This window comes from Hipposideros armiger, unplaced genomic scaffold (assembly GCF_001890085.2).
Source record: "Hipposideros armiger isolate ML-2016 unplaced genomic scaffold, ASM189008v1 scaffold_144, whole genome shotgun sequence".
NCBI classification, from domain to species: domain Eukaryota; kingdom Metazoa; phylum Chordata; class Mammalia; order Chiroptera; family Hipposideridae; genus Hipposideros; species Hipposideros armiger.
In genome coordinates this window covers 460,852-475,799 of record NW_017731494.1, presented here as the reverse complement: position 1 = coordinate 475,799, position 14,948 = coordinate 460,852, and the positions used below count along the sequence as shown (strand labels likewise).

Below are 14,948 nucleotides of genomic sequence, written 5' to 3'. Positions count from 1 at the left end.
TAGAGCCCATTCTAATGACCCCATTTTAACTTAATTAACTCTTTAAAGACCCTATCTCCAAATACTGTCACATTTTGAGGTACTGAGGGTTAGGTCTTCAACACATGAATTATTTGGGGGGGACGGATACAAAAAGGTACGGAAGTGTGAGGCCCCTACAAAGTTATCTTTGCACTCTGATCACAGGGAGGGCTATCACTTCGTGTCTCTGACTGTCCAAATCAATTATTTCCTAGGTTGGGTGACCCCTGAGGTAGATAGGAGTGGGAGAAGGGAGGCGGTCATCAGCTGCCCTCCTGAGCCAGTCAATTAATAGACCATTCTTTGCCACCTCCCTAACTCTAATCATCTTTTTTTTTTTTTTTAGCTGAGCCATTCTGCCACCTGTTGGTAGCTCAGCGGCAGCTCAGCTCGGGCTGGAAATTGAACTGGTGACCGTGTTGCTCAGAGCTCGCGCACTCTTGAGCGAGTTCTTAACCAACTGAGCCACTCGGCCAGCCCTGACCTCCCTAACTCTAGAAAGGGACCTGTGTTTATTCTTGAAATGTGAGGTGACTTCTGACTCTTTCTCCTCTCTCCCTCCAGTATCCTGTTTGTCACCACCTTTGTCCTTTCTCACTGACCTCCTCCTTTGGTTCCCCATGACCTTGAACAAATATTTTTGAGTGGTTGATGTATTAATTACTTTAATTCTGCCCAGATGGAGTCTCTCCCCTGCTTTTTATCTTAGTTATTATTGAATGCACAGGAGAAAATAGACATTTATTAATTAGGTTTATTTAATATTCTGTATTTAAAATGTTATTGTATTTTTTAATATCCCTGGTCCCAAGGATCCTAGCTCTGCAGAACAATGCTGCTAACTCATCCTGTACGTACTGGGTGTTCAGTAATGACCACCCCCACGCCCCGCTGCCCCCACACTCTGCCCCTTTCCCCCTCCCTTCCAAGATGTTGCCTCTAGCTCCATGGGCTTTCCTGACTGGTTAAGTCCTGTGCTTGTATTTTGAATATCATCCCAGAACTAGGTTAGTTTTGTATTCTTTCTCTGAATGAGAATTTCTGTTGGACAATGCTGGACGCTCAGCTTGGTCTTTCTCTCCTGTGATCAGTAGCCATCTTTTCTGGTGGGATAAATGTACCAGGGTATATCCTAAAGTGACCTGGTCTCCATAAAGTCATTGGGACCAGGCAAAATGGAAGAGCTGAGTTGGACTCGGTGGGACCATTGCTGACATGTGCGGCACTCCAGGGAGGCCTGGGTCCAGTTTCTGACTACTCTCCCACCCTTAGGAGGTAGGGAGAGCAATGTCCACTCTACTCTTGGTGATCCACTGAACAGGTAGAACACTGGGCAGCTTGTGGCTTTGTTGTAAAGAAATGGTTCTTCCTGCAAACCCATTTCTCCTCTCTTACTTGAAGGCAAGGGAGTCCTGGCCCCCCTCAGCCCTGTTTGGTTCTTATTTCTCACCCAGCCCCCAATCCAATAACGTGTCATAGAGAGACCTGGCTGGACTGGATAGACCAGTGTAAAGAAGAACTGATAGAGAAAGAACAGCATGTCCTGCATGGTTGCGGTGTAGTATTGATTTCTAAAGAGAAACCAGCAGGACCCTGCTCTATCATATAATGTTTGCTGGGTTTCCCTAGGTTTATAACACATAGTGGAAGGAGCCCAAGACTGGGATTCCAAAAGCTGAAGTAGGAGCCCAGCCCTGCCACTCCCTAACTGGTGATTTGTGGCGAGTTCTTCAACCCCTCTAAGCTGGGTTGTGAAATGGAGACTATACCCATGACCCAGCCCTGGATCATTGTGAGGATCGAATGAGGTTAAGTATGCTTTGCAAATATAAGGTGCTGCTGTTGATTTTGTTGTAATGCATTTTGTGGGGTGGGGTGGGAGAAAGAACGGATATTTCCCTGGGCTGCCGCCATGACACTGTGATGACCAATAATGGCTATGCATGACCCTTCTGTGTGAGAGAAAGCACAGGTGGTGGTGAAGAACAGGGACTCCAGAACCTGACTGTTGAAGTTCCAAGTCGGGGGTGTACCACATCCCAGGTCTCGGGCCTTAGACAAGTTGCTCATAAATGTGACGCTAAGAGTAGCACCCACCTCATAATGTCGCTGGTGAGGGTTTAATTAGTTAATATTTGTAAGTGTCCAGACCAATACATGGGACATAATAATACTATAAAGTGTTAAATAAAAAGATGGATAATTTGATTTGGTTTTTTATTTTCCTTTTAATTAATTTTGGGGGCTCTAGGTTGACAAATCTGAAATTTTTCTAAAGTATCTGTCTTTCTAAATTTTTCCATAAAGTATGTATTTGTAGAAACCAACAAAATTAATGCCTTGGGAATTATACGTTACCAAGAATATATGGAACAGGGATGAGAATATACGTCACCAAGTTTGTACTCATCACTGTAACATCCCAGTGGCGAACAATTTACTTGTTCTGATACCTTGTGGTTCTTCAAGGAGAGAGGAAAGGAGGAATGTGGTTAAAAACCAAAGAACAAGCTGGAAATAGCAAAATACTTACTTGATTGTGTCACCATTTTCCCATTTCTGTCCCATGAATAGGATGCCAGAAATTTACAAGTAGATCCTCATCAAACAATTGACCTTAAGTGTCCTGCAAGTGATTTTTTAATGGAAAGGGTGAATATTACAGGTAAAATGAATGTTTTAAAGTCATGAAGTTACCTAGTTATCCATACTTCCACCAGTAGTCTGAAGAACTTGGTAGGCTACCCCCTTAGCTCGGTTAGGAAAAACTGCCCCTAGTTTCTCTAGAAGAAAACATTTTACTGGTAGTAAGTAGCATTGTGTGTATGGGAGCTGTTGAATAAAAAGGGAATAAACTATTCACTCTCTTTTCTCAGGGTAGAAAAGCAGTGAGACCTTTTTTTACCTGACTGAAATCAACTGCCTGTTGTTGCCTCAATCAAAAACCAAGTTTGACCTAATAGGTGGCTTGTGGCAGACACCACTGCTGAACAGCAGACATTAATTATAAAACCAAATAGCACTGAGAAGAACCAAAATGACCATATTTAGTGACATTTTCCAAATGATGCACTTCACCAAACCACGCAGGACAAGCATTACTTAAAAGACATTAAGAGCTTGAACTGTTCTTGGCTTCTATTGCCCTTGAGATAAAAGTCACATAACATAAAATTAACCACTTTAAAGTGAACATTCAGTGGCATTTAGTACATTCACAATGCTGTCAGCAACCACCTCTATCTAGTTCCCAAACATTTTCATCACCCCAAAAGAAAACCTCATGCCCACTAAGAACTTACTTCCTATTCTTCTGGGCTTTATTCCTTTTTTTTTTTTTTAATGAGAAAGGCTAATCACAGGAATTTGTGTGTGTGTGTTTTGTTTTTTTGTTTGATTGTTTTTCAAAATGTGCCTTTTGGTTTCAAGGGTAAATGATCTTATTAAATGAGAAAATTTAGGCAGTCTTGACTTTTGCGATTTTAGAAGGAGATTAAAACTGTAGGCAGAGATGACTTCAATAAAAGCACTAATTGAGGAGGATTCATTGTTAGACATAAGTCTAACATATATTCCCTTTTCCTTCTTTCCTTACATCCTGCTTGATTCTCCCCTCCCATTCCTACTGTCATCTAAAGGAGAAATAGTTAAATGGTAGTGAAATTGACAGTGAAGGCTAGCCTTACTGTTATGGGATGACCACTGTGTGTAGCTGGGATCCTATCTGTGGGTAGTAAGCGAGTCCCCTTTCTAGCCTCAGAGAGTGATTCAGTTTACAACAGGGAAATACACAAGGAAATAGTTTGTTTCCAGAATCACTTTTCTATATCCATCACATATTGGTAGACATATTGATTGTAGATCATCAGAGCATTTTAGAGAATGATTAGAGAAAATCTTACAGGGCTTTACTTTTTTTCTTCTAAGTGTCTATTTCAAATAATATTAAAACATATGTCATCAAGTCTTCATAGGTTCAAATGATTTTGCATAGCTTGTGCTAATGTGTAAGTCTAGTTACTGTAAATCAAAATGTAAATGCAAGAAATGCTTCCGGGGCCGGCCGAGTGACTCAGTTGGTTAAGAGTTGGCTTAAGAGTGCGAGCTCTGAGCAACAGGGCCGCTGGTTCAATTCCCACATGGACCAGTGACGCTGCGCCCAAGCTGAGCTGTCGCTGAGCTGCTAGCAGGTGGCAGGAGGGCTCAGCTGGTGTAACAGCAAGATTGCCTGTTCAATGGTGGGCTATGCCCACCTGCAACTAAAGACTGAACTCGGCACCTTGAGCTGAGCTGATGCCCAGATCGCTCAGTGGATAGAGCATGTGCTCTTAACAACAAGGCTGCTGGCTCAACTCCTGCATGATGAGATGGTGGCTACGCCCACCTGCAACTAAGACTGAACACAGCACCTTGAGCTTAGAGGCCACGAGCTGCCAGTGGGCAGCCAGATGGCGACTGGCACCCTCCACAACGAAGATTGAAGAACAGCAAGTTGGCTGGTCCTCCTCCCCAATTCCCAATACAATCTTAAAAAAAAAAAAAAAAAAAAAAACTGTAGTGAGGAGTTTGCCTTTTAAAGGTACTCAGCCATTTTTTGGTATCATTAATCATTTGCTAATTTTTATATTTGAATTTATAATGCATCTAAATATTCATATATTGAGCTCGTTTAAAGCATGATATAGTGGATATAGTCTTAATTTATATTCAGTGGGAAATAGTTATACTAATCTTACAGATCAGCCGTGGAACTAAATAAATTGCTAGTGCAGAGTCTGTCTGTGACTGAGAGAGGAGATAAATAAATGGAAAAATAAATGGATAAAATAATTTGTTTTACTAGCATAATTTTTATTTGTATGGAACAATAACTATGATCAGAAATAACAAAGCCTCTTATTTAAAAAGTATTTTTTCGAGCTGGCCGAGTGGCGCGTTGGTTAAGAGTTGGCTTGGGATGCCAGCTCTGAGCAGTAGGGGCCCCAGTTTGGGTCCCACATGAAGGCCAGTGACACTGTGCCCTCTACAGCTAAGATGGTGAACATTAGCTCAACCTGGAGCTGGGCTGCCGTGAGTCGCCTGCGACGGCGTAGACCACAGCCCCTGCTGCAGTGGGATGCCATAAGCTACTGTGAGTGGCTGGCAGCCAGCATGAGCTGCTGTGAGCCACCGTGAGCAGCCATCCAATGGCTGGCGAGCTACTGCCTCACCCGGGAAGAGCTCAATGATGGTGCCAGCTTGGGCCAGTGAAGCAAAATCCTCCACAACTAGACTGAAGAACAAAACAACAGCAACTTGTCTGTTCCCCTTCCCCGATTCCCCAACGCTGTTCCCCTCCCCGAATTCACCAATAAAATCTTTAAAAAAAATTTTTTTTTTCAACTAAAATTATGAAAGTAATAAAAGTAACAAAATTTGGAAAAATTTCTACACCCATTTCATGCATTATTGTGACCTTATCCTATGTGAAATTTTGTGCCTGATATTTTTCACCCAACATGACAGCGTAGACATCTCTCAATATCTTCAACTCTGAATACATCGTCCTATTTACTTGTAGGTCATGCTGATAAGTGTTATCTACTGATGTGAAAAAGATGTTTAATTAAAGTGCCTGGCTTTGTTCAGAGAGTTTGTTGGACATTTCGCTGGTACGGGCCAGAGCACATACTAACTGTAATCACCGAACCCCTTAGAACTGCTTATGACCGAGTTACTGCTTTGTATCTTTCAGCTCTATAGCCTTATTAAAAGTTGAATTATTCATTAACTTCTCTCATATATAAAATGCTCATTCTCTCTGAGCATGAAGAGATAGGATAATGGTTTTCTCAAAATAAGCAGATAGCAGATGTTGATATGAAAGTGTTTAAGGATTGACACCTAATCATTTAGGAGAGAGCCAAGCTTCTAGTTATTGTTCATGGCTTTAATTCTAGACATTTATCCTTTTATGAAAAAATATATAGCACCTTTTGAAATTTCTGCAAGAAAGAACTTTTATTAATATTCTATTGCGATATAAAAATCTGCTTTCATCGTGGAAGAATATAAGATGTGTGTGTGAAGTGGAGTCCATATTTGTTATGTCTGTAAGTTCTTGATGAAGTTCATCATGGGAAAAATTCAGCTTTCTGTTTATGTGTTAGTTCGTCAACAGTGTTTTTTTTAAGTGGCTTATATGCTGTTTTAAAACCACAGTGTCTGTAAGGATACTTTACCATTTGGAATCTATATAATTACCATAGTCACATTTTAATTCATGAAAAAAATCACATGGAGTCAAACTTAATATGTATTTTTTCTTTTAGCCAGATGAATTGTACTTTGAGGAAGGTGATATTATCTACATTACTGACATGGTAAGCCTAGCTAAAATTTTGTAATACTGTGTATGAACTAAAGATGTATAATATAAGACTAGTTTGTATAGCCATAACATTGTATATTATTTAAATATCTATATAGAAATATATATGCTCAAAGCTACTGATTTTAGTTTATAATAGCATAAGATTAGAAATAGCCCTTATGTTCACCAAAATAGTTGACTAAACTTTGGTATATTGGAGTATTATGCAGCTACAAAGAGTGAGGAATATTTCTGCATACTATTGTGGAGTTATTTAAGTGAAAAAAAGCAAGATGAAGACATGTGGATAGTAATGCCTTCACTTATCTAAGAAAGGGTGAGGAGATATGCATATACCTATTTACTTCAATTTAAAATAAAAAGTCGAAAGAGGAGTCATGAAATAAACTGAAAAACAGTTTCTTCTATGGGGGGAAAGAAAATAGAGGGAACATAGCTGGAAGATAGACTTTTAAAAAAATTATACCAGGGCCGGCCGAGTGGCTCAGTTGGTTAAGAGCTTGCTCAAGAATTTGAGCTCTGAACAACAGCGGTTTGAGTCCCGGCCCGAGCTGAGCAGCTGCTGAGCTGCCAACAGGTAGCAGCATGGCTCAGCTAAAAAAAACAAAAACAAAAACAAAGAAAAAAAAAGTAAAAAAAAAAATTATACCTTGTTTTGGAGATCCGACTCTGGAATCATATAAATCTTGTAATCGTATTAAATGTGTTTCAATTTATGTAAACTACTGCATAGTTACACAATTAAATTAAATTGGTAAAAAGCAACCTCTGAAAATTAAAAGCAGAATGAATCAAATGAGCTAAATTGTACCCTAGGTAATTGTCATAACCACATAGATAGGAACTATTCCAAGTGACTTTAAAATTTAAAACTTAGCAGTTTAACTGAACATATCTAGTAGACTGATATGATAGATGATATGATAGATGAAGGACAGAAAGAACTTCTAAAAAATTGTACACTGTTGTTAATCACGATTTTGTTAGAGAAGTATTGGTATTGTTATTCTGAGATAGTTACGTGTGTATTGTGGTTAGGAGCAAAGAGCCACTTAGGTCAGTGATGTTTAAAACTGGGATTTTCAGCCTGCAAGAAAGGCTAGACAGATGTAAGGTCAATGAGAGTAAGTAAAAACCCTGCAGCTCTGCATTTGAATTGGATATTGTATTTCATCTAAGATAAAACAAAACAAAATATTTCCTGCTCTTCCCTTTGAAAAAGGCCTAGAAAAAAAATGACCAACCCAATAATAAGTTATTTCCCATTAAAAGGAACAAGGGTCCTTTGAGAAATGTCTGGTACCAGGTCGGGGGCAGTTAAAGTACAGGAGACTCCCCAAAACGTCTTGTTTTTTAGAAAGCAGGGAAGCTACCAAAGACTATGTAGGGTCACATTGGAAAGACACAGGAACTAAGTTGAAGAGGCTGTCACTAGCCAAAGATAGCACAATTTGAGCAATCAATTAGGGCAGCAATTCCCAAGGATTGAAACATATTTAATATGATTAAATTCATGAGTTCCTAATGATCCTTCAAAACAAACATCATTGGTCACCCTGGGAGAAAGTGAGGGAACCAACTTTTTATTCAGACACCTGTTAAGGAAAAGAATCAGCATTTATTCTGCCTTTTCTCTATGAACTTTTATCTCCAGATAACCAGAGAGTTGATGAGGGAAAGTTTCTCTTTAAAGAGATTCTCTAGTTATTTAAATGAAGAAGGAATGATAGAATGTCACCCATTTTGCAACCCCTATGAAATAATGGATCCAGATAATGCTCTTCAGTGGCTACTAACATTACAAAAAAGAGACCACCAGACATTATGTGGCTTTTGATGGAAGAAATCTAGACTACCTAGGAAATAATCTTGCCAGAATAATTGAATCTGAATCTAATTAAGCCTCTAGAACTAGTGACCAATTTATAAGCAATACAGGGAACAGAGGAACACATTTTTGATAACACAGGAATTAAACAGGCAAAATCCAGACTGTTCGATACCCTAAAGAACGGACTGGTTTTTTCAAGTATATTGTGAAGAAGTGAAAAAATAATGGAGGGGGATCCTGTAGACTAAAAGAGGCTTTAAGATCTAATCCATCAATCATATTGTATGACCCTTTATTTGGGTTCCAAATTATAGGACAACTAGAAAATTTGAGTATTGATCTAGATATTAGATATTAAAAAATATTGTTGAAAAAACTTTAAGCTGTAATAAAAGTATTATAATTATGTCTTTGAAAAAGTCCTTAGAGATACATACTGAAATATTTACAGATGAAATAATATGATGTCTGGAATTTATTTCGAGATAATCTAAAGGAGAAGGAAGTTGTGGGTGGGGCTATATATGAAATAATATTGGCCATGAGTGAATAATTCATGTAGTTGAAAAAGGATATGTGTAGCTTCATTGTATTGTTCATTCTACTTTTGTATAGGCTTCAATTTTTTTATAATAAAAAGTTACCCAAAAAATAAAGGTGAAATAAAGGGATCTTTAGAAAACAAAAAATCTTGAAGCTAAGAGAAATTAGACTGGACAAAAAAATCCTATGGTCTGTAAACTAAATGTAATCTTTTTCTTTTCATTTGTATTGTTTTTCTGTTTGATTTGTTTGATTGTTGAGGCTCTGCCATGAAGTGTATTTGATTTGTTGCAGGCAGATGTGTGAGTATTTGTAGTTTAGTGATAGGGGAATGGACATCCGCAACTAGTGAATGAGGAAGCTTTGACATTTTGTAGGGCAGGTACCCTCCACGAGCCAAGTGGTTTTTTAAAAAATGATTGAATGTAAACTGGGTTTGGCGCCACTTAATTCAATTCTTCTTTCACCAGAGTGATACCAATTGGTGGAAAGGTACCTCCAAAGGCAGGACTGGACTAATCCCAAGCAACTATGGTAAGCTTGGCCGCGGTGGCTGGATGATGCTCTGTGCACTTCCAGTTACGTGCTTCCTGAGGCCTTTCTGCTCGCGGCTGTGGCTGAGCACTCAGTGGAGCTGTTGCAGACCTAGGACGTTTTCTCCTCCATGAGCCTCCTGTTGCTAAAAGGGTCATGGACACCAGAGGGGCTTGAGCCTTGACTCCTTAGCTTAAGAAAATGCATTGTAGCATTCTTGAAAGAACCCAAGCTTTCCAAGAAAATGCTTATGGTTTTACTTTATTCAACTCTTAGAACATTTTTCTTTTCCTTCTTTTTTTTTTTGCTATTAAACCAAATCTCATGGATGGTTTCTTAGACTAGCCCTTTCTTTTCTGATGAAGTAACCCTGCCTTGTTAATTCATGTTTAGGACAGTGATGTTAATTAAATGCATATCAGGGCAGTTTGGGGAGCTTGAGCAGCGAGACGTGGCCCTTGCTACAGGCCCGCTTCTGGTTGGAAGGGGCACAAAACAGACTTTCGTAGAAATCAGAATAGAGTAAAAAGAGCACAGGATTGGTAAACAAGGGTCCTGGGTTCTAATCCTTTTTCTTCTGCTTCCTAATAACAGGGGCCCTTACTGAAGGCACTGAACTGCTATCTCTGGGGCTGTTTCTCCATCTGTGTAATGAGGTTAAAACCACTTGCCTTGGTTTTAGGGCGATACCATTCTGGATTTACAAAGACTTCTACTGCTCAGACCTTTGAAATCCCAAATATACCTCTACCATGTGCTCCATTCCTGAGGGTGTGACATATTCACAAACACACTGAGGTTATAAAATGTTCCCCTGTTGCTTTGGATCCCCAGTAGCCAAAGGAGGGTCCAGTTACAGCCCTTTATGGAGGGTGGTGGTGGCTCTGAAGTCTCATTTGAACAACAGTCTATGTGGTCACTCCTGCTGATTCTAGGACAACTGGGAACACGCCTTCCTTGGAGGCTGGTGGGTATACAGATTGCCCGTTCTGAATTCAGGAAACAAAATAGTTTCCCCTGATCCCACCCCTCACATGCACACACACAAGGCCACCAATTATTTTCAGCTATCTTTATGGATGGTGTTTTTATGGAATGTAAAAATGAACATCAAATGCTTTCTCTTGCATTTTTGTGACTAAATTTGTTGATTAAATACTTAAATAAACTGGTGTGCAAGCCATGGATTTCTTTCTTTTGTTTATACTTCCAGTTAATTGCTGCGTTGCTGTGTTACTGCTTAACTTGGTTTAATTTCACACATAATTCAGCTTGTTTTAAAGCAGGAAACATCAGGTTGGTTTTCTGCTGTTTTTTTTCCCCCACATTAAGTGAGGGAAGCTGACTTGTGGAAGGCTCTGGTCCTGTGGAAGCTGGGGGACTGAAGACTTCGGCGAATCGTGTTGGTGATATTGGATTTGCACTTTTTCTTTTCAATTTAGTGGCTGAGCAGGCAGAATCCATTGACAATCCATTGCATGAAGCTGCAAAAAGAGGTAGGTGTGATTCTTTTTGATTGAGATAGTACAGTGAAGCACACAGGTTTTAATGACATAGTTTATTACTTTTGACAAGTGCAGACACCCATGTCACCAGCACCCAGATCAAGATCTAGAACTTACTATCATATCATCCCAGAAAGTTCCCTTCCCAGTTAAATCCTGCCTCCCACAGAGGCAGTCTCTGTTCTGCCTCTGTCATCCTAGAGAGATAAATGTAATTTTCATTTTAAAATGTCAGTCAACAAACACTTTGGGTACTTTGCATACCCTTGTGCTCAGTGGCAAGTGGAAAGGCATGATCTGTTACTCCCGGAGCTCAAAATCTGGAAAGGGAGACATGCGTGTGACAATAAGATGGTATGATAAGTACAGCAGTGCAGTGGGTTTACTCTAAGCAGACTCTAGAGGCCAGGGTGAGTAACAGGAAGGCAGGAGGGTGGGGCTGTCTTGGAGGTGCAGCATTTAGGAGTGTTGATATCGTGCAAGTGTATATGTGAGAGCAGAGCTGGGGAGGGAGGCAGCAGCAGCATGGGCCTTGTACCTGGGGCTTTGTCCTGTAGGTCAGTGTTTCTCCACTGACGGTAATTCCTCCTTCTGCACACTGGGACATTTGGCAATATCTAGAGACATTTTGACTGTCATGACTGGGGGGATGCCACTGGCACCATTTGGGTAGAGGCTGGGGACATGCTAAATATCCTACAGTGCGTGGGACAGCCCCCATAACAGAATTCTCCAACCCCAAATGCCAATAGGATGGATCGCTGTTGGGAAACTGCAGTAGATAATGGAGAGTTTTTGCTCTCTCTCATTCAGCTTTAGATGGTTCTGAAATCGGAATATGCAAAAGGAAATTATTGGTTTAGGATTCTGCATAAGTAGAACTATGAAACTGACATTTAAAACATTTTTTGTAAATTTGATATTTAGGGCATTAAGCCAGAGGATTTTAAATCACTAGTTATACTTTAACATATAAGAACAGCAGCTTTGAGTAGGTTATTTAGTATTTCTTTTCTTGTAAGACCTTAAAGTGCATTTTAAATATGGATATGAGTAGTGTCTGCTTGTTCTTAGGTTTGACTTTTTTCTCCAAGTTCTGGGAATTCACAGAGGAAAAAAAATATATCTATCTATTTTTTACAGAGTAGAAATCACTTAAGTAGACCCATTTAGTCAGCTATTCCCATTAACCTACCATTAAAGATTAATGTTAATGCTTTCCATTAATAAACTGGAAGTCAAAAATGTACCATAATAAATGGATTACTGGGCAGGTCTTAATTTCAGACCTGCTGATTGATCCATTGCAAATGGAAATTTATACAGGATGAAATCGATTGAGAAGCAAAACAGAAAACAAAACCCTTTTTCTTCTGTTTCTAAAAATGTAAAATTTTTTCAGGCAACTTGAGCTGGTTGAGAGAGTGTTTGGACAACCGAGTCGGTGTTAATGGCTTAGATAAAGCTGGAAGCACTGCCTTATACTGGGCTTGCCACGGGGGCCACAAAGGTATTTGTTACATTTTGTTTGTTACCATAAATGTCTGTACTACTGAAAAATGTGCTTCTTCTAAGGGAGTCCGATTTACAGAAATGAAATGAAAGATTGGTTCTTCTTTTCAAGTCCTTTGGAACATCAGCCGAAAGTCTTGTTCCTGGAAGCTCTGTAAAACAGTAGATAGAATGTGATCAGTCAGCCTCACTACACAGACTCCTTTCACTTGAAAGAGGGGAAGCTTTTTTTCCTCCATCAGATGTGGAAAAGTTATAGGAGAACAGCAGTGATATAAAAACAAACCCCATTATTTAATCTTACAGAAGAAGGGGGCAGAATTGACTCCTCTAGCTTAGCTTTTCCCATGATATGCTTTTATGGTTTACATTTTAAGTTGAATGCAAACCGTTAGATTCAGGAAAAAGCATTTGCCTGAGTTAGTGATTTAGTTGATAACCTTTTCTGTTATAATCAATTATAGTAATGACAAATGGGTTTTCTAGATGTATTTCAGCCTGGCCAAAAATCCACAACACCCACTCTCTTGCTGCCTCTCTCTACCACACACACACACACACACACACACACACACACACACACACACACACACTAATTCCAACAACAATGAGAAACAAAGAACCCAACAAGTTAAATAGCATAGCCAAAGGGAAATTATTGGTTGTCTCCCAAAAGAAGCCCATCTTATTTTAGCTAATAAATACAAATTAGTGATAAAAATATTAACTATCATAGTGAATGTAAAAAATTCCTATAATAGATGTCATGTGAAAATACAAAAGTTAAATTATTTGAAAAAAACATTTCTCTGAATAACATTATCTTTTAGAGTCTTAAGTCTTCTATTTATGTGAAATTTGAAACATTTGTTGTAAGGATTTTCTGGAAGATTCTTCTAAAGATTTTTCTTTTTTAAACTTATTATGCGTAGTCTTGTCAGACTTTTACTTCTCTTTCTTAAAAAATATCTTTTCTATTTGAATTTCAGATATAGTAGAAATGCTATTCACTCAACCAAACATTGAACTGAACCAACAGGTGAGATTGCTTACACGGAAGTCATTTAACACACCTGCCTTGTTCTCTCTGTGTGACTTATGGGCATGAAAAATATCTTAGTGTCTTGAACTGACCTTTTCCCATTTATTATCTTTCATTAATTTTTAATCAAAATATTACAAGTACATAGTTTAAAAATTATTGTACCAAAGTTCAAATTGTATAAAGCCCAAAATGCCTACTGTACTTCTCCTCATATGTCATCACTTTTGGCTTTTAACTCTTCTTACTTCATGTTACTAAGGAAACTATCTCATAATTTATCATCGTATGTATTTTGAAAGCCTATCTGGTAGGTGAAGGTTTAAGCTTGTTGGTTGCCCGGCTCTCATCTTCCAGCACCCCAGCACCCAACCTTCCCTCCTCTGGTCCTCCCAATGTATCCTATTATAATCTGTGGTTATGTTGTAGAACTTTTTCTTTTTGTACTTGCTGACATTAATTTAGCCTTTTTCTTTCTTTTTTTTTTTTTGTATCTCAGAAAGACTCCTACCCTGTTTTATATTCTCTTGATATACTTTCTCAAAATGTGTAACATAATCAATTGCTTTCTTTTTTCTCCCTGGAATCCTACTTCCTGAAGCCCCCCATCCTTTCTCTAATCTGAACAACTAGGTCCCTGCTGCCCTCTGCTATCTCCCTAGGAAATCCGTCACCTCTCTGCTGTGTTGTGTCTTCACTTTTCTGCATCCTGTGTCTTCCATTTGTTGAAGAACATCTTCAAGCAGATTCTTGAGAAGGAGGAGCTTGGGACTGATTATTTGGCTACCGGAATTCTAGGTTGAAAATGATTTCCCTCAGAATTTTTGCAGGCATGGATTCATGGCATTCTGGTTTCTAGGCTTGCTCTCAGGAGGTTTAATGCCATTTTGATTCCCATTCTTTTGTGTGTGATCTGCTTTTTCTCTTGATTGGAATCTTTACTCTGACTTTGGTGTTCATAAATTTCAGAGTGATGGGCTTTTGTGTGGATCTTTTTATGGTGAACTTTTTCAGCCCAGACAAATATCTTGTATTATTTCTTTTATAGTCTTTATGATGAGTTTTTGACCCATTTTCTTTGTTCTTTGGTTCTGAATGCCCATGTTGGACCTCTTAGGTTGAATCTCAAATTTTCTTAGTTTTTCTGAGATTTTTTTTCTCACCTTTATCTTTGTTTCATTTTGGTTACCTTTTTAATTCCCGGAGCTCTGTATTAGTTTTCTATTACTATGTAACAAATTACCACAAACATAGCAGCAGCCTAAAATAGCACCCACTTACCTTATACTTTCTGTAGGCCAGAATTCTGGGCATGGCATAAATGGTGCTCTGCTTAGGTCTCCCAGGCTGGAATCAAGGTATTGGCTAGAGCAGAGTTCACATCTGGAGCTCACATCCTAGTCCAGGCTCATTCAGGTTGCAGGAGAATTGAGTTTCTTGTACCTGTAAAAGTGTGGCCCACAGTTTTCAGAGACCACCCTTCTCCTTAGACTGTTCACAACATGGCTATTTTCTTTCTTTCTTTCTTTCTTTCTTTCTTTCTTTCTTTCTTTCTTTCTTTCTTTCTTTCTTTCTTTCTTTCTTTCT

General features: G+C 39.0%; 1 protein-coding gene across 1 annotated transcript in view; it reads left to right on the top strand.

Annotated features, from left to right (window-relative positions):
- The window catches only part of OSTF1 (osteoclast stimulating factor 1), a 51,132-nt gene that overhangs the window by 22,461 nt on the left and 13,723 nt on the right, over positions 1–14,948 (top strand). The window contains exons 3-7 of the mRNA XM_019650681.1: positions 6,333–6,383; positions 9,239–9,302; positions 10,745–10,798; positions 12,210–12,317; positions 13,309–13,358. Coding sequence (XP_019506226.1) covers positions 6,333–6,383; positions 9,239–9,302; positions 10,745–10,798; positions 12,210–12,317; positions 13,309–13,358 — 327 coding nt within the window. The remainder of the gene's footprint in view (positions 1–6,332; positions 6,384–9,238; positions 9,303–10,744; positions 10,799–12,209; positions 12,318–13,308; positions 13,359–14,948) is intronic.